The sequence below is a fragment of the Schistocerca cancellata genome, chromosome 9 (genome assembly GCF_023864275.1).
Source record: "Schistocerca cancellata isolate TAMUIC-IGC-003103 chromosome 9, iqSchCanc2.1, whole genome shotgun sequence".
In the NCBI taxonomy this organism is placed as follows: Eukaryota; Metazoa; Arthropoda; class Insecta; order Orthoptera; family Acrididae; genus Schistocerca; species Schistocerca cancellata.
In genome coordinates this window covers 359496133-359521253 of record NC_064634.1, presented here as the reverse complement: position 1 = coordinate 359521253, position 25121 = coordinate 359496133, and the positions used below count along the sequence as shown (strand labels likewise).

General features: G+C 37.9%; 1 protein-coding gene across 1 annotated transcript in view; it reads right to left on the bottom strand.

Moving 5' to 3' along the window:
• LOC126100586 (protein abnormal spindle) overlaps positions 1 to 25121 on the bottom strand; it is a 209745-nt gene that overhangs the window by 146075 nt on the left and 38549 nt on the right. Inside the window, exons 2-5 of the mRNA XM_049911209.1 lie at positions 18480 to 18665; positions 4460 to 4663; positions 2970 to 4377; positions 2729 to 2878 (exon numbers count right to left, since the gene is read on the bottom strand). Of these exons, the coding sequence (XP_049767166.1) occupies positions 2729 to 2878; positions 2970 to 4377; positions 4460 to 4663; positions 18480 to 18665 (1948 nt within the window). The remainder of the gene's footprint in view (positions 1 to 2728; positions 2879 to 2969; positions 4378 to 4459; positions 4664 to 18479; positions 18666 to 25121) is intronic.

Below are 25121 nucleotides of genomic sequence, written 5' to 3'. Positions count from 1 at the left end.
TTCTTTTAGGGACATGCCCTTTTGATAAATTTGACAAATGCTTTTAATGGGTTTTAGTGACATCAAGGACAAGGAGAGGCTTCAGGACTGTATAAAATAATGTTGTAGACACAATTTATGCAAGTGTCGAATGTATAGGATTAACCTATCCGATATAACAATATTTACTAAGCCGGTGAAAAAAAAAAATGTAAAATACTTCCTTTCTAATCCCTGATTAGATCTCTTGAGGATGCATCTGAACTATGGAGAAACTGGATGTGGTTTTAATAATAATAATAATAATAATAATAATAATAATAATAAAAACATCCTACTGCCAAAGTGGTGTTTTTGCCTTCTTTGAAGAAAATGAAAGCAAATACCCTGCAACAATCTTTGGAGGGGTCCACACTGTAGCAGGGAGTGTTATGGTCTGGGTAATGTTTTCACAGCACTCATGGGTGACCCTGTCATTCTGGAAGGCTCAGTGGATCAATCCAGGTACACATCTATCCTTAGGAGTCATGTCCACCCCCTACATGCAGTTTGTTTTTTCTCAGCATGATGCCACCTACCAGGAGGACACAGTCCACAATGCATGTTACACATCAGAAACAGAGTAAGTACGAGCCTAATGTTGCGGGCTACATACTTCATACTTCACAAATCAAGGTACCATCATTACCTCAGTGCTAATGGGCTTCCTTCATTCCCACTGTATTCCACGAGTATGACGAGCCCAAGAACTGTGGCACTGCAGTCATTTTATATTTGTCCACTTGTTTTCTCTTACTGAAGCACACAGAAGCGAAAGGCTAGTAGTGACTTACTGTTAGTACGGAAGATGTTTACATGATCTTGCTGCTGTAAAATAGCAGACAAGGCAAAATGACCAATTATCAGGACCAGATGGCCTTTAACAAAGCTGTGTTTTATGAGACTGTGGAGGAAATAAGAGAATGATGAATTGATGCGGAAGTACAAAATTGCAAATGTGTTCCCTGAGAGGAGGAGTGATATTAGGAATAAGTTTCATACTATAGTCCATGCTTCAAATGAAAAGCATACTAATTTCGTACGATGCAAACAAAAGACTGTATTCTTATTTATTTCACCTCCACCAAGAGAAAACACATGTGCTGCGTCAAACAAAAACTGGGCACTGAGTAATGGCACTTTTATATCCCTGTGATGGAAAGTGCACTTTACTTGCCAGTTGTGAGTTGTGTAGCGTATCATTTGTTTCAGTAATTTATTTTTGTAATTAATTACCATTATTCAGGGGTTGCACTTCCCCTAGTATTATGTTTTCTGGTACTGTCATTACAGGCTCCGTAATGCCAGAAAGTGTGTATATGTCAGTTAATTGTTGGACAGTCTCTGATTAGATATTGAACATTACAATAAATCTGCAGCAGTCTTCGAAAAAGTTATCTACATAAATGGATGTACAAACGTAAGAATATTCACTGCTAACTGATCAGTCATTATAATGCTACAGAAAAATAATTATGCCCAATGCTTGCTTTTGTCATTTAGACAGACTGGACATTTTGTGGGATTACAACTTGCATTTTAAAATGACTAAAAAGCTAAAATCATTACTGTGTACCACCCATCTGCAGTTATATGTGCAAACTCATATACTGCCTCTCCTATCTGAGGGAGTGAAGTCCATTTGTACCCGACACAGACTCAGGTCTGCAGCGGAGACTCAGAAGTCGAGTCAATGGGCTCAGAGACAGAGTGTTTGGAGATGATGCCATCAAACTTGGTGGCGAGTTTAGAGCGAATATACGGGGTTTCCTTCTGATCTCTAGTTTATGTGCATGGTTCAAAGAGCACCAGGATGAATTTACAGTACTCCCCAGATTTAAACCTAATCAAGAATCTGTGGGAAATTCTCAATCAGGCTGTTCACGGCACGGCTCCTCCACCAAGAAACACAGCGCAGCTGGAAAAGGCACTGGATATGGCATGGCTCCAAATCTGAAGTGGTATGAAGATTAAATTGGGGCAATTCTCCATAGTTTTTATTTGTAAAGGAACATCTGAAAATGGAATTGAGCATTTCAGCTTTTGCTTCGTTACCCTCAATTTCAGTTCCTATCTCATTCATTAGGGACTGGACACTAACTTTGGTGCCACTAGTAGCCTTTACGTATTACCAGAATTTCTTTGGATTTTGACAAATGTCATTTGACAATATTCTGCTACGGTGTCATTGAAGGCATCACACATTGCTTTCTTGACAGCCAAACTCATTTCATTCATCATATCTCTGTCCTTTGACCCACACTTTATGAAATTCATTACCACCTATTATTGTATACTCATTACATTCATTTCCTTCCCTAAAAAAGATTTTATGCAGTTGGTGAGGATTGCAATTTTTAATCACAGATGACAATTACACATGTTTTTATTTGTATTTTGGGGGTCTTAATTCTACATTTTCCTCAATTTAAGGGTTTTTAAGTCTGGACCCCACAAAAGCGTAAAATAGTGGTTTCACTGTAGCAACTAGAGGAGCTACTGCTTTATTCAGTTTACAGTTGCAGAACAATATCATACTCTAACACAGGGAAAAACTAATCATAATCTGATATCTAATCTTAATCTCGAATATATCCACGTAGTTAATGGTGGTATTAAGTTCATTTCAGTCAGATTTATGTTCTTTGGTGTACTATTTTCACAAGTATTAGTAAAAATAATTATGTTAGATAAGTTTGAAAACACTCACCAGATTTAAATCCTACTGGACTTCTCATTTTTGTCGGTAACTTGCTTTCACTGGTGGGTTTTGGTGGTGAAAAATGTAAAGCAATTGCTTGAGATCTGCTTGGAGGTCCCTTACATTCCTCAGCTGCACTGTTTCTTTCATATTTATGCTCTATAAGGAAAATGGTCCACACATGTATAACAATGTCGGTTTTCAGCTATTCAGTTATGTCAGCAATGATGTTTGCAGTACTTATACTCACCTTTATTTGATGTTTTTGAAGTTTCTTCATCCGTCTCCTCCAGCACTTCAAACCCAAGCACATTAGTCTCTGGCTTCTCGGATGGGGAATTACTCAGTACTTTTGAAGTAAATATGTTGCTTGAATTTTGCAATCCAGTCTCTCCACACGAGAAAACTGATTTCTGATGATTTAGGAAACTGAAGTTAAAGTCATCGAATATTTCTTTTTTTATAACAGGTTCTGCAGTTTTTTCAGCAACACTGTATTCATCTTCCATTGCTTCATCTACCACAGAGAGTGTTGCTTTCTGTTCTAGTAGATAGGTGGTATTCATTTCATCTTCAACAAGCTCATACGAGTCTTTACTTTTACCCTTATCAATTTCAGATTCCTTTGAATCCAATGGAAAACTAAAATCCATTTTGGCATGTTTTATTGGTGATAATTTCAATATGGGATTTTTTAGTGGTGTGCTCTGAAAACTCAAGTCAGGGGGCCACGACATGGGCTGTACATTGAATGATTCAAAATCGAAATTTAAATCAGCTGAAGTAGCTTCACCCCACGGTTGTTCATTAAAATCCGTATTTAAATCTCTCTTCGTGAGGTAAAATCCTGGAGGGGTTTTAACTTCATCAGAACATTTTCTCTGGGTGACAACTTTATCAAAATGTACTGAAGCTGTTGATGGATCGACTTCTAAACTATCATCAAATGTTTCAGAGCATGAAGAGCCACTTTTTCTAGGGGTACTGGCAAATGAAAAACTATATTCTTTCAGCTTTGTAGATTTTGTAAAGGAAAATGTAGAATCATTACCATTGTACCATTCCCTGGTTGTTGTTTTTGTCGTCGTTGTCGTCACCGTGTTCTTACACATTGAGAAGTCTTGTCTCTTGCCTGGAGGAACACAATTTTGATTAAATCCATGAGATACATGTTTTTTAAGGTTAAAATCTGGGGTGAAACAGAAATTCTTAAGTTTTATATCAAATGAAGGCGAAACTGAAGTATTTGACTTAAATACATCATCTGTTAGTACAGAATGTAATGGAGATAGACACAAATCGTTTGTGGAACCCAGTCTAACTCCAGATTTTGGAACTTTCACTCTGGAGGGTAACTTAAATTTATCTTCATAAAGTACATTCTCCTTTCCCTCATTGTTTTTCATATTTTTCAGTACATATGTATCTCTTCGTGGTGTCCTTACACCTGAAAACTGAGGCACTTCAGTAGAGCTGAAATTAAAGCTTTGTGCAGGTTTAAATTTATTTTGTTTCGATGCCATATTTTGTTCAGATCTGCTATTTACGTGATCTTCATATCTTGTATGAGTAATGGAAACCCAAGGTTTTTTTACTTTTTTGGATATAACTGTTGACTGGTTATGATCTCTTAATGGTTTGTACGCATTCTTCTTCTTCTGTAAAGATAAATAGTGCTTTCATAGTGAACCATCTTACAGAATAAACTCTACGTGCAAAGCAGTGATTCAAATTTAATACCTGTATTTTTGCAGAGCTGCAGACAATTCTAAGGCTGTAGCTGCCTTTTTTGTCAGTTACTACTTTCACTGTGTGATGCCATGAACCATGTTCAATTGGAGCCCATGAAATATTGACACAGATTTTTTCTGAGGGCAACAAAGTGAAATTGTCAGCACTGAATAAAAGTCCACATTTTCTTTCAGGAATGTCCAGTAATTTAACCTAGAACAAAGCAATCAAGTCAGTCATAATTATTAAGTCAAAGATTATTTTGCAAATTATCTGATATAAATGTTAGTAACATAGTATTAGTAGGAATGACAGAGGAATGAAAAATGCACATGGCCAATTGCTTGAAAGCACAACAGTAACAACTACAAATACACTATCGGCAATGGCGTGTTGAATGCCTAGATTGATCTACTTCGACTAGACACAGCAAGCTGTGCTAACTTTATTAACTGCCTATATTCTTAGTTAGGACCCGTTGGTTTGCTCACGTCTGCATACTGATTACATCTAAAATAATTTCATAAACATTTATTATGCTTACTAAAAATTAATGTATTAATGAAGTATTTCTTTTTCTATGCAATTCTGACAAAGTCAGTTTCTTGTGGTGTCTGTCAAATAGCTTTTTTGATTTAGTTCACAAATTGTAACACTTTCTACACTTTTCACACTAATTAAAGCTTCTAAAGCATGGTCTTTTTTGAATGTACTTCTGACCAAAATATGATTCTGGTAGCCGGGAGTCCGAGGTGTTTGTTAATCATGCCATCTGCGTTCTTGTAGTGCTTTTTCCATATAAATTTTCATCCCCTTACGCACATTTCTTTATGTCTAACCAAGAAGTGAAATAGAAGTTTCCATGGACTTAGCTTTTTTTAATATAATGAAATATTATGTTAAAAATTTTCCATCACTTATTTCAACCCCCCCCCCCCCCCCTCACTCACTGGGGGTTGAATTTCCAAAAACACGGAAAAACATTTTATTTCTAATCAAGAAGCCCGAATTCAATTTTTTATAGCTTTAACTTCAAAAATGCTTGCACAATGAAAGTTTCATACATCATTTCGAAAAATCCATTCTTAAACACACCTACAGTGTGAAATCACCACTCTCTGAAAATTTCAAGTTTCTATCTTCAACGTTTCGTTCGGGATGGTCAATGATGAGTGAGTGAGTGAGTGAGCCAGGACACTGGCGTTTATATATAAGGATAACTGGATAGACAAAAAGAATCTACTCACCAAGTGGCTGAAGGACGAATCGTACATATAGGTTAAGAAAATGTGCAAGGTTTTGGAGGCAGTAGCTTGTTCTGACAGAAGGGCTGAAGGGGAAGGATAACGGATGAATGAAAAGGACTGGTGAAGTTTAGGAAATGGAAGGAGTTATGGAGAAGTGGCCTGGAGCATGGGTCATGGAGTCTTACAGAACAGTATAAGAAGGAAGACTCTTCCCTTTCCTTCTCATTCTATCTGATAAGATTCCCCAGACCAGGAGTTCTGGGTGACTTCTCCATAATTCTCCCCATTTCCTAAACCTCACCAGTCCTTTTCCTTCATCCCTGTTCCTTCCCCTTCAACCCAGGAGAAGGAGCTGTAGGCTCTGAAAGCTTGCACAACTTTTAAGTTATATATGTGTTTTCTCCTGGTACCGCTTAGTGAGAGACTTTTTATCAATCTAATTATATTATATTTTCATAAATTATTTTTGTTGATATAAATTTGCACTTTGTTATAAAATAATGATGAACAGGACTTTCTCAGGCTACGGGAAGCTATAAAACAGTTTCTTTATTCATTTGAGAAACAACAAGGAGGGTACTCATTCTTTATAAAGTTAAAACTATCACAATTTCAGAATCTCACTGCCAAAGCAGGCACTAAATGGTAATTATAGTCAGATGTATAATAAATTTACTTGTACGACTTCCAAGACAATGGAAGTCACCCACTCTGGCTGGAGATTAGAAATAGGATGTGGATTATTACATCTAAAAAGGGGACCACACGGACATTGGATTTTTGTAATTTTTTTATACTTATGATATGGGAAGCTCAGCCCTCAAATATTGATCACCCAAAGCTGTTTGGTGCAACTCTCAAGAATTGAATAAAATCAACTTTTGAAGTTTCCCGAGCACCTTCAATTTCCAAAATATAGGACGAGTTATTGGTGGGCCACGTGGCTCTGTGATAGAATGATCACCTGCCACATGGGTGGCCGATGTTTGGTTCCCAGCTGATGGAAATTTTTACAAAAGGTGCATATTCTATGAGAATTTGCATGAAGTCTAAAATACGTTAAGATGAAATAAAACAATTATTAATGTTGTTTTAATATAGATGGTCTTTATGAACTACCTTTTACAAAAGATAGGCAATAACAAATTTATATTTAAAATGAAATCTGGAATTTCGTTAGTGATATGTAATAGAAATAAGATGAGACACAGTTTTCATGGAGAGTAACAATTAGATATGTGTTGATTACAATATATTTGATGAAATTTATATTTAAATGACAGGTACTCAAACTACATCAAAACAAAAAATTAGTGACCAAAACAAGGCTCAAGCTAGCAATTACCACTCTTGAGTGCTACTGTGTCCCACACACCGTGCTGCACTCCGGTAACTGTTAGGGATGCTACAGCCCTTGCCCAGTTTCCATAATGGAATTCATATTGCCTTCTTCCAAGGCATGGAGTACTATCCATCAAACAAGATCTGATTGAAATAAGAGAGAAGCTGTCCTTTTGCTTCAGGGCACAGATGAAGGAGCATGGCATAATGAACCTCAATCAGGTCTTGGAGCAGAGTGTCTGGCCACAGACAGAGCTGATTCCAGTTCCTACATGGAGAATGGAAAGTTGTAGCCTTCCTCATATAGTGAAAGGAAATGGGGCTTCCTCATCTCCATGGTCGTATGCAGGAGCTTTTCTGGATGACGCAGTGACTGCAAAAAAGGGTTCAGCTAAAACCTGAGCCATGTCTTTAAATGTGTCCATCAAGCCCCATTTCTCGACAAGTCCGTAAGGAGATGTGTACTGCCCTTACCTGAAATCCACCCTACTGATTCCCAAACTCAAAACTTTTATCACTTGCCTTGAATGTGCTCTTGCAGATATGAAGGCATGTAGGTTTTCTGTAGTTGGTTGGTGTTTGAAGTTCCACAGAGCTGTTCGTCTGGCTCTGACTGCCAAGCGACAGTCACCATTCCACCAAGGTACAGGCAGACCAGGGGATGGACTTTTGAGGCAGCCCATTGGATCCCAGAACCATATGGGCCACCGTCTACTGTGCACAATCCTTTTGTTCAGAAATAGTCAGTCGACTGTACTGCAACCAAGTTGCCCTTTGAATCATCCATCTTCTTGGGCTCCTGTCGACCATCACCCAAGTCAGTACATGGGATCCACATTGTGAAGTGGTCACTAGAATGTGAATATCTGTAGCCACTTCCCACTGTACAGAGTCTGCAATAGCCGAGGAGCAAACACTGAGTCAGTTGATAATTGGACTCCTGCAGCAAGTAGTAGCTGAGCCCCATGGCACATTGTGTGCACTGAAGTCCCCCGCAAGGAGGAATGGGTGTGGGAGTGCCTGGAAGAATTCTGTCAGTGCGCCTGCATACAAAGGACCATGAGTTGGAAGGTATAAAGAAAGCACTGTGATGTTAAATTATGATATAACTGTCATGGCAACTGTTTGTATGGCTGTGGTAAATGAGATAGGATAAGAGTGACATCTGTCTTCAATGAAAACAGCCACTCCACCTTTAGCCCTGCCTCCTGTAATAACTCTTCATGTAGGGGTGGTAACTCCTTACCGCAAGTGTGTTGGTGACTTTAAAATGAATTTCTTGTAAGCAGACACAGAACGGTTTCTCCTGTACCAGGAGCTGTAATTCTTCCACATGTGACTGGTATCCATTTAAATTCCACTGAAACACAGAAGTCCCTGTGGGAGCCATTGATTAGTAATGATTGGTCTTTTCTTTCTCCCTCAGAGGTAGAGATTTACCCGAGAGGTCAGGGAGAATGTTAGCAGGTGCCTGGCTCTCCAGTTCCTCCAAGTGTAACTCCATATCCTCACATCCTAAAGAGAAAATCCCCACCTGAGAGCGAGAGAGCTCACCGATCTGAAGGTTTAATTGCCAATTTTAAAATTTTGAACTATTTTTTGAGGAATGTTTTTTCTTACGTATGGGAGGAGTTAGCTGGTTGCTTGGGATGGCTTAGTGGACTTCTGATGGTGAGCAACTGTATGTGGCTTAGGTTGTAAGCCCATCGCTGACAGCTTCTACATCTACATCCATACTCCGCAAGCCACCTGATGGTGTGTGGCGGAGGGTACCCTGAGTACCTCTATTGGTTCTCCCTTCTATTCCAGGCTCGTATTGTTCGTGGAAAGGATTGTCGGTATGCTTCTGTGTGGGCTCTTCTCTCTCTGATTTTATCCTCATGGTCTCTTCGCGAGATATACGTAGGAGGGAGCAATATACTGCTTGACTCTTCGGTGAAGGTATGTTCTCGAAACTTTGACAAAAGCCCGTACCGAGCTACTGAGCGTCTCTCCTGCAGAGTCTTCCACTGGAGTTTATCTATCATCTCCGTAATGCTTTCGCGATTACTAAATGATCCTGTAACGAAGCACGCTGCTCTGCGTTGGATCTTCTCTATCTCTTCTATCAACCCTATCTGGTACGGATCCCACACTGCTGAGCAGTATTCAAGCAGTGGGCGAACAAGCGTACTGTAACCTACTTTGTTTGTTTTCGGATTGCATTTCCTTAGGATTCTTCCAATGAATCTCAGTCTGGCATCTGCTTTACCGACGATCAACTTTATATGATAATTCCATTTTAAATCACTCCTAATGCGTACTGCCAGATAATTTATGGAATTAACTGCTTCCAGTTGCTGACCTGCTATTTCGTAGCTAAATGATAAGGGATCTATCTTTCTACATATTCGCAGCACCTTACACTTGTCTACATTGAGACTGAATTGCCATTCCCTGCAGCATGCGTCAATTCGATGCAGATCCTCCCGCATTTCAGTACAATTTTCCATTGTTACAACCTCTCGATACACCACAGCATCATCTGCAAAAAGCCTCAGTGAACTTCCGATGTCATCCACAAGGTCATTTATGTATATTGTGAATAGCAACGGTCCTATGACACTCCCCTGCGGCACACCTGAAATCACTCTTACTTCGGAAGACTTCTCTCCATTGAGAATGACATGCTGTGTTCTGTTATCTAGGAACTCTTCAATCCAATCACACAATTGTTCTGATAGTCCACATGCTCTTACTTTGTTCATTAAACGACTGTGGGGAACTGTATCGAACGCCTTGCAGAAGTCAAGAAACACGGCATCTACCTGTGAACCCGTGTCTACAGCTCTCTGAGTCTCGTGGACGAGTAGTGCTAGCTGGGTTTCACACGACTGTCTTTTTCGAAACCCATGCTGATTCCTACAGAGTAGATTTCTAGTCTCCAGAAAAGTCATTATACTCAAACATAATACGTGTTCCAAAATTCTACAACTGATCGACGTTAGAGATCCTTTGGAACGCTACACTCTTCTAGAGACCCACGGTACACCGCTGCAAGAAGGGGGGCAAGTTCCTTCGCGTACTCTGTGTAAAATCGAACTGGTATCCCATCACGTCCAGCGGCCTTTCCTCTTTTGAGCGATTTTAATTGTTTCTCTATACCTCTGTTGTCTATTTCGATATCTACCATTTTGTCATCTGTGCGACAATCTAGAGAAGGAACTACAGTGCAGTCTTCCTCTGTGAAACAGCTTTGGAAAAAGACATTTAGTATTTCGGCCTATAGTCTGTCATCCTCTGTTTCAGTACCATTTTGGTCACAGAGTGTCTGGACATTTTGTTTTGATCCACCTACCACTTTGACATAAGACCAAAATTTCTTAGGATTTTCTGCCAAGTCAGTACATAGAACTTTACTTTCGAATTCATTGAATGCCTCTCGCATAGCCCTCCTCACACTACATTTCGCTTCGCGAATTTTTGTTTGTCTGCAAGGCTTTGGCTATGTTTATGTTTGCTGTGAAGTTCCCTTTGCTTCCGCAGCAGTTTTCTAACTCGGTTGTTGTACCACGGTGGCTCTTTTCCATCTCTTACGATCTTGCTTGCCACATACTCATCTAACGTATTTTGTACGATGGTTTTGAACTTTGTCCACTGATCCTCACGACTATCTGTACTTGAGACAAAACTTTTGTCTTGAGCCGTCAGGTACTCTGTAATCTGCTTTTTGTCACTTTTGCTAAACAGAAAAATCTTCCTACCTTTTTTAATATTTCTATTTACAGTTGATATCATCGATGCAATAACCGCTTTATGATCGCTGATTCCCTGTTCTCCGTTAACTGTTTCAAATAGTTCGGGTCTGTTTGTCACCAGAAGGTCTAATATGTTATCGCCACGAGTCAGTTCTATGTTCAACTGATCAAGGTAGTTTTCAGATAAAGCACTTAAAAAAATTTCACTGGATTCTTTGTCCCTGCCACCTGTTATGAATGTTTGAGTCTCCCAGTCTACATCCGACAAATTAAAATCTCCACCCAGAATGATTTCCAGTTCAAGTGTAGTTTTTCCCTCACAAGTACACTGAGAAGTGCATGTGCTCATACAGGAATCTGTGGCAAGAGTTTGTGTGGAGGCGTCAAACTTGATGATTCGCTGTTAAAGGGCCAACGCAAAAGAAGTAGCAAAAACCAGAGGTTGCACAGCTTTGAAAGGTTTTTTAGCTGCACTGTAGGATATTCAGCTAGTGACTTTCAACTCTGAATTTTCCCTTCCTTTTTGTGAAGCCTCGCACTTTCTGCTCCATACTGGATGATCTCCAAAGAAGATTATACATTTCGGAGGAAGTGTACAAGAATTACCCAATTCATGAGCTGAGCATCCACAATTTCCACACATTGCCCTCCCATTACACCCCATAGTGGTATGGCCAAATCCTTGACATCTGAAGCATCACATCGGTTTAGGAACAAATGAGTGAACCTTAAGATGGATATAGCCTGGAAGGATGTGTTCTAGTAATTCTGGAGTGCTAAACATTACAATAAACGTTGCAGATTTTTCCTATGTGCCATTGACACTCTTCAAACAGTTCTGAACTTCCATGATGCCCATAGTTTTCCACTCTTCACATAACACACAGGGTCCATCTCCATTATATTGGAGCAGGCAACTACACCTTTACAGAAGCTGAGAGTGTAATGTAACTCAGCCTCAAGTGGGTAGTCTCGCCTAAGGCCTTAAAACCCACAAGCTTAGATACTTTGTTTGATTTAGCAGTTTCAACTAGAAGTGCTCCATTACACAGTCGTTTGGCACTTTTTAGGGACCCAACATTACCCTCCAACACCTTGTGAATATAGAAAGCAGAGACCTCAAAGCCTCCCCCATCTTTTGACTACAATGAAAATGCTCTAGCACACTAGTGTCCTGTTACTATGATTCCAAGACTTATTCTCAAGATGACTCACCAACCAAGCTCTCTCTTTGATGAGTGGGGTGTAGGTGCTACCTACACCCATCCCGTCAGTAGTAGTAGTCCGATGAGACTTTTCTATACGGATACCACGAGATGCTAGGGAAACAGACAGACAGAGCCCTGCATGGCTGAGCAAGCCTTTACACCTGCAGCATGGCAGTTGCCCCAGAGACTGTTTATATCAACAGCCATTCACCTTATGTACGCAGCACACTTGGAGGTGTGTACGTTCCTCACGGTCCAGGCAGTGAAGCCAAGGCCCCCATTCTCTGAAACACGTAACATTCCACCACTGCACCACACGGTGGTCACTGAAGTATGACCAGAGGTTACCATAACAGAAAACTGGCAGCGCTTACCAGTCTCCAGCTCAGAAACGCAGTGTCACCAAGCCCATGCCCAACAAACGAATGCTGAGCCCCTGGGGAGAAATGAGAGAAGACGTGATATTTATCTTGTGCTGGACTGGCTCTGGAGTCTAGTGGCAGCCAAGGGGATGCAGCTCACACAAGAATTTGAGCCATAACTCAAAGCAGTGGTCCATAAAAAAAATTATCATTACGCTACGCAAATCATTCAGCGATAGGTACTTACTATTGCCCATGCAAAGCCGAGGTGGGTTGTTAACAGAGTAGTTTTCAGGGAGGTGCTGTCTGGATTTTTTAAAGGACTTCTACGAGTACAGCACAAGATAACCGCAAAACTAAATGTATACTGCCAAGTCACTGTATTTGGGTATTTATTTGACAATTATGAAACAATGAGCATTAAAAGGTACAGAGCTTTATGTGTAAGTAATATTTCATAGCCACAATTTAATGTTTCTAAATTTTAAAGAGCACTGTGATATTTTTGAGATTCATGTAGAGTTGTTTCACAGTACGTGCCAAATTCTATACTGCATCATAGTAATGTCTAGTCATTCTCCTGAGCTCAACATCTCACTCATCCTGGAGAAAGGGGGGATGCTGACTCAAATTCAGGTGGACTGAGTATGAGATGAAGATGTGCACAGGACATAGTTGCATGTTCACAGGTCTAGTATTGTATTAAGTTTTCTGAACAGAATGGAGTTGGTGCAAGTGGCAATGCATCATGTTCAGGATCCAGGAGCCATCATCAGATGCCCTTAGAGCGTGCAACTATGAATTGCTGAATTATGTTATATATTATTTTGTAATTTTTTTTATTTGCAGCAAATTGTGTCTAAATCTAAGAACACTCTACAACATGAGCCAAACAAATGAGGCAGTGCAGTTGTTAAGACACTGATTTCATATTCAGGAGGATGGTAACTGGTCTGTCAAGCTATCCTGATTTAGGTTTTCTTATATCATTTCAGGCAAATGGCAAGACCATTCATTCACCAAGGCCATGGCTGAGCACCTGTCCTATTCTCATACAAGCATACTTACATATTTTGTGCCTAAGTATATTTTGAGTTATTTCTTTTCAGCATTTTACCGTCACAAATCATTCATCACTGTGAGGAAATCCCCAGATTCAGTGCATCAAAAGAAAAACTATTTTGAAACAACTTCCACTAGTTCCTTCAACAACACTCAATATTTACCCTATCCTTGCCACTTTAAAACATCTCATTTCAACTTAAATCAGATCTTTCACTTGTTTTCAATGTATCTAGGCAGAAACTCATCTCATTAAGATTGGGACATCTTTAATATGAAGTCTCTCTCTCTCTCTCTCTCTCTCTCTCTCTCTCGTAGCTCTTTCTGCTTTGAATAAATCAAGTTTATATTGCAGGATTAACCACAATATGCTGTCTTAAAATTACCCCAAAGCATATGAAAACACTTAGTTTTTAAAAATTCTCTTCTCTGCCACAATAACGTCTGGAAAAGTGTTTGATGTAGACTGATAACTCTGCGAGAAAATTATGTACATTTGATGTACTGGTACACTGAAAAATTAATTTACAATTTGTTGAATTAAAAAGTTTTGGGTTTTTCCTAAACAAATGCTGCTTTAAACATACAGGGTGTTACAAAAACGTAAGGCCAAACTTTCAGGAAACATTCCTCACACACAAATAAAGAAAAGATGTTGTGGACATGGGTCCGGAAACGCTTAATTTCCATGTTAGAGCTCATTTTAGTTTTGTCAGTATGTACTGTACTTCCTCAATTCACTGCCAGTTGGCCCAATTGAAGGAAGGTAATGTTGACTTCGGTGCTTGTGTTGACATGCGACTCATTGCTTTACAGTACTAGCATCAAGCACATCAGTACATAGCATCAACAGGTTAGTGTTCATCACGAACGTGGTTTTGCAGTCAGTACAATGTTTACAAATGCAGAGTTGGCGGATGCCCATTTGATGTATGGATTAGCACGGGGCAATAGCTGTGGTGTGGTACGTTTGTATCCTGACAGATTTCCAGAACGAAGGTGTCCCAACAGGAAGATGTTCGAAGCAATTGATCGGCATCTTAGGGAGCACGGAACATTCCAGCCTATGACTTGCGACTGGGGAAGACATAGAACGATGAGGACACCTGCAACGGACAAGGCAATTCTTCGTGCAGTTGACGATAACCCTAATGTCAGCGTCAGAGAAGTTGCTGCTGTACAAGGTAACGTTGACCACGTCACTGTATGAAGAGTGCTACAGGAGAACCAGTTGTTTCCGTACCATGTACAGCTTGTGCAGGCACTATCACAGCAGCTGATTGGTCTCCACGGGTACACTTCTGCGAATGGTTCAACCAACAATGTGTCAATCCTCATTTCAGTGCAAATGTTCTCTTTACGGATGAGGCTTCATTCCAACGTGATCAAATTGTAAATTTTCACAATCAACATGTGTGGGCTGACAACAATCCGCATGCAATTGTGCAATCACGTCATCAACACAGATTTTCTGCGAACGTTTGGGCAGGCATTGTTGATGTCTTGATTGGGCCCCACGTTCTTCCACCTACGCTCAATGGAGCATGTTATCATGATTTCATATGGGATACTCTACCTGTGCTGCTACAACATGTGCCTTTACAAGTACGACACAACATGTGGTTCATGCACGATGGAGCTCCTGCACATTTGAGTCGAAGTGTTCGTACGCTTCTCAACAACAGATTCCGTGACTGATGGATTGGTAGAGGCGGACCAATTCCAGGGCCTCCACGCTCTCCTGACCTCAACCCTCTCGACTTTCATTTATGGGGGCATTTGAAAGCTCTTGTCTACGCAACCCCAGTACCAAAAGTAGAGACTCTTCGTGCTCGTATTGTGGACGGCTGTGATACAATACGCCATTCTCCAGGGCTGCATCAGCGCATCAGGGATTCCATGCGACGGAGGGTGGATGCATGTATCCTCGCTAACGGAGGAAATTTTGAACATTTCCTGTAACAAAGTGTTTGAAGTCACGCTGGTACATTCTGTTGCTGTGTGTTTCCATTCCATGATTAATGTGATTTGAAGAGAAGTAATAAAATGAACTCTAACATGGAAAGTAAGAGTTTCCGGACACATGTCTGCATAACATATTTTCTTTCTTTGTGTGTGAGGAATGTTTCCTGAAAGTTTGGCTGTACATTTTTGTAACACCCAGTATACAAAAACAATTAGAATCAAAATACATATAACTATATGAAAAAGACTGTTCTAATAGAAAATAAAATTTGTTTGACAGGAATTCAGATTCCTACAGGAATTTGGAGGCCGTCTGTTAATTACCCAAAATTTAAATGTCTGATAATTATCTCAGGCTACCCCAAATATGGAAAAACTGATAGACGCCGGCCTCAGGGATCAGTTTGGATTCTGTAGAAATTTTGGAACATGTGAGGCAATACTGACCCTATGACTTATCTAAGAAGATAGATTAAGGGAAAGGAAACCTACGTTTCTAGCACTTGTAGACTTAGAGTAAGCTTTTGACGATGTTGACTCGAATACTCTTTCAAATTCTGAAGATGGGAGGGACAAAATACAGTAAGCAAAATGATGTTTCCAATTTGTACAGAAACCAGATGGTAGTTATAAGAGTTGAGAGGCATGAACGGGAAGCAGTGGTTGAGAAAGATGTGAGACAGGGTTGTAAACTATCACCGAAGTTATTTAATCTATATATTGAGCAAGCAGTAAAGGAAACAAAAGAAAAATTTAGAGTAGGAATTAAAACCCATGGATAAGAAATAAAAACTTTGAGGTTTGCCAGTGATTGTAATTCTGTCGGAGTCAGCAAAGTACCTGGAAGAGCAGCTGAACGGAATGGACAGTGTCTTGAAAGAAAGATATAAGATGAACATCAACAAAAGCAAACGAGGATAATGGAATGTAGTTGAATTAAATCAGGTAATGCTGAGGAGTAAATGAGACACTTAAAGTAGTAAATGAGTTTTGTTATTTAGGAAGCAAAATAACCGATGATGGTCAAAGTAGGGAGGATACGAAATGTAGACTGGCTATGGCAAGGAAAGCATTTCTGAAGAAGAGAAATTTGTTAACATCAAGTACAGATTTAAATACCAGGAAGTCTTTTCTGAAAGCATTTGTATGGGGTGGAGCCATATATAGAAGTGAAACATGGATGATAACTAGAAGAGAACAGAAGCTTTCAAAATGTGGTGCTACTGAGGAATGATGAAGATTAGATGGGTAGATCACATAATTAATGAGGAAGTACTGAACAGAATTGGGGAGGAGTTTGTGGCATAACTTGACTAGAAGAAGGGATCAGTCGCTAGGACACATTCTGAGGCATCGAGGGATCACCAATTGAGTACTGGAGGGAAGTGTGGAGGGTAAAAAATCATAGAGGGAGACCAAGAGATGAATGCACTAAGCAGATTCAGAATGATATAGGCTGCAGTAGTCACTTGGAGGTGAAGAGGCTTGCATGGGATAGAGTAGCATGGAGAGCTGCGTCAGTCTCTGGACTGAAGACTGCCACAACAAAAACAACAACAACAACCACCCTAAATATTAACAATGAGATATATTCTGAGAATAAACTTACTAGCAAGCTTCACTGACAAAAAATCCATAACAGTGTAAATCAATAGAGATGTGAACCAGAGATAACTAGTACTGATTTTGACTTTAGTCCTTTTGCAGGTACACTGTCACTCATATGCCACAACCCCACATTTCTCATTTATTTGGCACTATATCCTAATTTACCCAGCAGTGCTGCACATTACCCATCTCTATTGGTACACTGTTTCTCATAGAAGAGTAACTAAAATTTTTATTGCATTATGTTGTTTAACAACTACTATTACTACACATTATGTTCAAAGGAAATGCATTGGTCATTTGTAATGAAAAATTACTGTACTACTGGTAACCCTCTTCTAAAAGTCTCAAAACTGGTTTGGAATTTCCAAAGTTCAACTAAATTTTGGGAGGAACATCAAACACTAAATATTTTACAAACAAATATTTGCTAAAACATAGTCCAAACATGTACTGAACGGAAGATGCAACTGTCTGTAAACAGAAGCTATAACACAGGAAATTCAGCAACCTCTGGCAAACCCAAAAACAAACCGGACAACTTGTAAACAGTGAGTTTAATAGCCCATTCAATCCAAAGGTGCACAACAGTGTGGAGATGGGGGACAGGTGGTGGTGGAATGTCCCATGGCTGTGAAACAGATCAAATGTTCCACAGTAATGAAACAGGTAAGACATCTGCTTAAATTATGCAATATCTCTTCTAAGAGCAGAAATTTACATCCACCATTCCATCTGTACCAACACTCACAATAAAATGTTTCCCACAAGTGAGGAAGGGTGGGACAAGGTTTTCTATTTACTCAATCATACATTTGAAGTTCCAAGTATGTTTACCTAATGGATAACAAAATTTTTCATATTTATCAAATCAAGGAACCAGTTATATATGTGAAAACATGGATATAAGGTTTTCCAGATAAAAACAGGAGAATTATTTTTAACTGCCTTTTCTACTGAAAAAGAAGCATATCTAATCTTATTTGGTGTCCCACTTTTTACCCACTCTGCTGTTGCTTAATGTGTGTGTACTTAAATGGCCTACCTATGTTCAGTTCCATAACCAACTAGAGGAAATACCTTGTTTTAGTTTCATTCTCACTGTGTAGTTACAGCAAAATATGATGTATACTTCTCACTAATACTTTCAAATACATTGACATTATGTATTCTGAATACAGATATTCTTCCATAAAGTTGAAAAAAAAAAAAAAAAAAAAAAGGTGAGAACAATGTCACAAATGCTCTAAATAAATGTCCATCCATTACATTTGTACCTATGTCTGTTCATGTTTACATAACATTGCAATTGCACCTGCAACAAGTACCAAGAGAATTGTCAAATGTAACACACATAAGCGATGGATGGCTATTATTTGTCTGTTAAAACTAAGAGCTACTAAGATTCTATATCCTTGGGGAAAAAAAAGGAAACATGCTGACCACAGAATAGGATCAAAAACTGCAATAAAATAAAGCATAGTAGTCTATAATGTTACCTCCAATGAAACATGAGAAGGGTTCACCAATTTAAGAACCCTCACTGCAACAGTACCAAGTTTCACATTATCAAAATGTAGTGTCGGGCATTTGTTGAATGGTGCCAGTATGAGACAACTTTCATATGAGTCTTCACTTTTGTCATCATCACTTATTTTGCGCTTCTGCTGCGGAGATATAGTGATCTGTTATTAATGAGAAAAGGAAGCAGACTCAATTATATATAATAGTGCACTATGTAACATATAAAAATAAATACATAAATTTCACTGTCTTAAGGTGCAACACAGAAATAAATTTTTGGGAAATATTTACTATTGCTAAGACCATTAACCATGTTCAGATCTTTCCGTCACTCAGTCTCTTGACTCACTATGATAGTATTATCACACATTCGAAATATCTAATTTGGTTGAAATTACTGCCACATTAGTGAACTGCCGTGTACAATAACATGATTGTCACATGGTTTGCTGTAGACTTTGCCCATTGTAACTGATCAGATAGGCCACAGAGCAGTGAATCGCCAATTTAGTGCTGGACAATAATCAGTGGGTGTTTTATTCCAGTCCACACTCACAAAAAAAATTCTCTGACTATTTCAATCTGTGGTGACCATCAAATCTGTTCAAAACATACCCTCATGTGCTACAGTTTTCTATAGGTCTGAAAATGGTCACCACTGACCAAAATCTGTAATCTGAGGGCAAAATTTTTTGTGACCATTGACTGGATGAAAGAAATTCTCATCTTTCTGGATAACTTTATTCATGACTACTGCAGCTTGTGAATCTGTGAGCAGCCATACTAGCCAGAATCAGCTCCACACTACAAGGTACAGAAACCACACACCATGCATATACTTCTGCTGAATTCGCATCACAAATGCAGGAACACTGCTACTAGATGCCCAAAGTAACAAAAAATGTCACATGAATTTGTGGGTTGCATTATGTAGTACAATGAGTAAGTGGTTTACTTTGTATCTTCCACTGAGCAGGTACAAATATCTACTGGAGTTCCACGTGGTTCATTCACTGTCTTTGGTACATGTAAATGACTTTCCATCTTACACAAATAAAGTACAAATAGTTTTATTTACTGATGATGAAAGCTCATTAATAGTGTTCTTTACTGATGACAAAAGCACCATTAGCAACAGCTGCAACAACTCTAGGAACCATAAGAGAAATATTCCAAAGTATTACTGATTAGTTCTCAGTGAACAATCGCTTAACATAGAAGAAGCAGTTCATAGAATTCTGTCAAAAGTACGGCATATCACTTTCTATAACAATACAGGAAGGGGAAAGGAAATGTGTAAAACATATTGATCACGAATTACGTCTCAAATCAACATAAGCTCTACATGTAATTTTTTATTTTGGTAATAAAAGCATTAGAAAATTAGCTTGCTTTGCACACTTCAGTAATGTCATATGAATTAATTTTCAGGGCCAGTTTCACACAGGGACACAAAGTATTAATTGCATACAAATGTGCTGCAAGGATAACATTTGATGCACATCACAAAACTTCATGTAGGCAACTGTTTAAAATATTAAGTATACTAACACACTCTAAATATATTTTCTCTCTAATGAAGCTCGCTGAGAATAATCATATACAATTTTATAACAATAGCAGCATACATTAATATAACACTAAGAACAAAAACAGCCTCCACTAATTACAGTTGATCCTTACTTTTGTGCAGAAAGGAGGAAAGTATGCAACCATAAAAATATTTTAGCATGTATTTTGTGAATTGAAGATGCTGAAACTTTTAAAAACAAACTGAAATGATTTCTGCTTGACAGCTTCTTCCATCCCACTAATTTCTCAATACGTAGTATGTATGTGGCTTTGTTACAGTTATCAAATTTTGTTGTAGATTAAAATCTGAACTATATTTAGTAACAAATGCACAGCATGTATCCATACTTGTTCTGAGAAAATGTCTCATTTGTAAACCTACTGATATGTTCTTTATCACAGCAAGTTATGAATAAGAACCACGGAATATGCAAAAAATTAAAGTACAGTTTATTTCATTTATTTAGGCCTATTATTATTTTTAGCTCACACACACTGGCATTAATAATGATAATAGTAGCAACGATTACAAATACAACCATATTGATTAGCTCAGCACTTTTGAACCCATGTGTAATATCATCAGGAACAGGTGGGATGGATTGGATTACATTTACTTTTCCTTCCAGTAGCTCCGTAGTGAGGAGAGCCACAAAATGTAGAACATCTCAAAAGAGAAACATTACAAAATGAACATCTAGAAAGAAAGAGAAATATTTTAAAGTGCCTTCCACAGGTCCCAAGTGAAATGGTCGTCATGGGTGTGGATTTTATATATATATATATATATATATATATATAAAAAAAAAAAACCCTTAAGCATATTTTCACGTAACATGAAATACCACACTTATTACAAAACATGTAAATGTTTAATACAGTCGAGGAGCATATGATAATTCTTAGGCTATTGCAACCATGCATCATGAAACACAAAAATCAGTTTACAACACTTAATTACAATGACTGCATTACTGCAATGAAGTTGTACTAAGTCAGATTGTAATAATACTCATATATTTGATATTTTTAGTAACATATACACACATCAGTTAGTTCTACTAAGAAATCTGTCATTGAAGTAGGAGTTGGTCATCAATAAATCCTTTAGACTTCTCTTAACTGAACTTCTAATGAAGTTAAACTTTTTACAGCTGCTGGCAAATTACTGAAAATGTTTGATCCTCAATAATGGACGTCTTTTTTGACCAAACTATGTGACTAACTTTGTGCAAATCATTCTTATTTGTAGCACTGATTCCATGAACTGAGAAGTTGGTATGAAAAACTGATATTTTTCAAGAATAAATATGTTGAGAAACAATAGTTAACATCCCTAGTTACTTAAATATATCTATGGAGAATGTTCTTGACTTCACACAACAAACAATTCTTGTCACATATTTCTGAACCTGTAAAACATTAGCTAGGCTTCATGAGTTACCCCAAAAAATTATGCTGTTTGACATTATGGAAATGAAGAAAGCATAGTATGCCAGCTTTTTACTTTTATATCAATTATGTCTGACAACATTCACATTGCAAATAGAGATTTGCGTAGGCACTTTAGCAGTTCTCGGGTGTCCTCTTCCCCATTGGGTTTGTTATCAAGCTTTAATCCCAAGATTTTAACACTGTCAACTTCTACCTGTATGTCATATTTTATGCTTATACTGGTGGGAAACCTCTTGAAAGTTTTAAACTGCATATTGTTTTTTCAAAGTTTTGTGAGAAGGAAATGGCTAGGAACCATTTCAAAACATGAAAATTTCATTAACAGATCTTTCTAAAACTATACTTGATTTGCTATTTACTTCAGTGTTTTTATCCCCTGCAAACAAAAGGAACTTGGCCTCTGGTAGTATCACTAGAAACAGTAAATGCCCTACGATGGAACCTCACGAGGCAACACATGTAATTAGTTCCCAGTTGGATGATGCCTGATAACTTAATATATTTATCTTTCCTAATGACATCCTTTGTTTCGTGTCAAAGATACGGCATTTGAACCATTTTGCTCCATTTTCTGTTGCATTGTTACATTTTAATTTACTCGAAAAAATAATAATGAAAGAGGAGAGGACTGGAAATGGTAGTGACAATAGATGTTAAGAAAGACATTATTTCAATAGAAAACCATGCAACAAGGGGGATGGAAATGTGGAGACGGGGAGGAGGGGGGGGAGGTTGGTTGGTTGATTTGGGGGAGGGGACCAATCAGCAAAGCCATTGGTCCCATCGGATTAGGGAAGGAAGTCAGCTGTGCCCCTTGAAAGCAATCATCCCAGCATTAGGAAATCAAATAAAAGCTAAATCAGGATAGCCGGATGCAGGTTTGAACCGTTGTCCTCCGAATGCAAGTCCAGTGTTCTAACCACTGCACAACCTCACTTGGTGGAGGGGAGGTGAGGTGAGTTTGCCAGACAAGAGTGAGCTGCATACAGGTATAAGGGATGTAACATAGCAAGGTGTGACTATTTTGTACTTATACACTCCTGATGTTGACATACTTTTTTCCCTATCTTAAGATGTAGTTTTATTATTAGCGTGTATATGATAATTACACGCAATACCTGATTTCTTTTGTCTTTATCTCATTAAAATCCATTATTTGCAGGATAGTTTTCAGATTATTAATAATATTATATTTGGTTATTGTAGGAATATTTTAAATAAAAAATCATTCCTGATACGCAATTTACGAGAAATACATGGAGATTAAATTTCTAGCAAGCAATTAGCTGTTGCTCTCCAAAAATTTTAAAATCCCCCCCCCCCATTTTTTTAACCTCTTCATTCCCTTGGTCCACACATGTGAACCTCTGTTCATTTTTTTTCTCCATAAAATAGGCAAATTTTTTCACTTACAGACAGATGGCCCACAAGTGTGGGCCTTCTAAAGCCTTGGCTTTAAAACCAGGGTGTGGTAGTTTACAGCTGGTCATGTGCAGAAAATGGTTTCTTATATAAATAATTATTATGACTAAACATTATACTGAAATTCTAAGTTTTCTACCTAATGTTTAGTAACTATTCTAGATGTTGAAAATTGGGTCACATTTGTATATATTTTATTTGCTACTATGAAATACATTTTTGGAAGTCCTCATATGTGGACCTCAGGTCGCAATGCAGATTTACTAATTTTAATTTTGTCTTTGATAATGGAATATGGAAATAACTTATTTCTACACTCTACAGCAATGTGAGGAATGTTAACTGATGAGCAATTGTAAGCTCTTCTTGTGACAAAAACGTGGAATTTTGTGATTGAGGAGATGACGATCTCTCAGTTTTGTCTGGAGACTGTTGGCTGAACTTGATGAAATTGAAAGGTAAACAATAAGAAAGTGAAGATATTGTGGCAATAGCTAGGAGAAGAGGACATCCTAATACAGGGAATTCCCCTGACAGTGAAGGTGTAGATGATGTAGAAAATATGAATAAAAAGCCAAGAACGGCTGTGTGGCAACTAATTTCCGAAGTTAGGTTGTACAATGCTGGCCAACTACCAAACACTGTTGAGGCAAGGAATCCCTCAAACTGCATGAAACCTTGTTGCAATACCAAGATAAGAGACATATGCATCAAATGTGGAATTATTTATGCATAGTGAAAAGTTACTGATTTGAAGCTTATCATAAAACTTACCATAAAGATTTATTTACTGACAATAGCAAATTATTAATTGCCAAAATTATTGTATGATTATTATTTTTTGTATTTACAAAGTTGCTTAGGAGTACCAACAAAAGTCTGCAATGGAAATAATACATTTCAAAAATATTAACACTACAAACCCTATTTTCTCTGTGCTTTAGCATATACAGTTCACTGTTTCAAATAAAATATATAAATATGCTCAATAAAATCTTTTATTGAAGGAAATGGAAAGAAAATACAGAGCAACAACTCATACTTTTTCACAAAAATTTAGACTTTGTTCACATATGTGGACCTCCTTTATGCCTTAATGAATCATCATAAAATATTTCATTTGCATTTGTGTCATGCTTGTTTATCATTTTGCTAGAAATACAAAAAGGATAATTTCCCGTGAATTTTTTTTTTATCTTCAAAGTAAAGAGGTTAACAAATGTTTTACTTTTACAAACAGTTCATATTTTAGAAGCTATTTATATTAAAAATCTGCACTATTTAGAAAGTTCCAATTTTAAATAGAGATTATTTCTAAAACTCAGTACCTTAATTTTATAGTTCAGATTTTCCTGATTCCAGACATGCTTAATTTTACTAGAATAACTTGTTAGTTTGTTAATTATTCAGTAAGGAAAATTTCTCTTTACCTGAACTTTATAGCAAGCTTTGGGAATCCCCATGTAAACAGAAATCATCCTCATAAAGTAGGATCTATTATGTTGGCTATTTTTTAATTCTAAAGTTCATAGTTAAAAAGAGCAACTTCCTTGTGTCCTCTAAAGCTGCTATCTGTTACGTTAATATTAAAGAGGCAACATCTCTGTAATTGAACATTTTATGATTTTTCATATTACACTCATCTATAAATAGGCATCATGCACAACACAACAGGCAGTCTGCAATAAGTAACTGAAATGAAAACAACTGTGCGAGTTTCTGTTTCACTACCAAAATGTATACCTTGTAGTCAGTAGACAGTTGAAATGTATATTTATAGACCAAATTAAGCTATCATTATGTTAATATGTATTTATGGATCAGTACGCTGAAGAAGTATGTCTATCATATTTGTATATCTTTGAGTTAATGTGCCACCAATAAACTGTGTGACTTTATTAATGAGTGTGGCTGACCAATCTGGTTCAAATATTGAGAATCCTACCAGTTGTAAGTTGCCCATAAGAAACGGAATGCTGTACGTCAATAAATATGAAGGGATCAAGAATTATTTGCTGCAGTGTTGTGCGGTTTTTTTAATGAATGCCAATCAAGCCCATTAATTACTGGAGGTTTATTTAAAACAGCATACAAGACCAACGGGGGTGAAGTTCTAGATCAGGTAAGTTCTACATCTATCTCTATACTTTGCAAACCACTGTCACGTG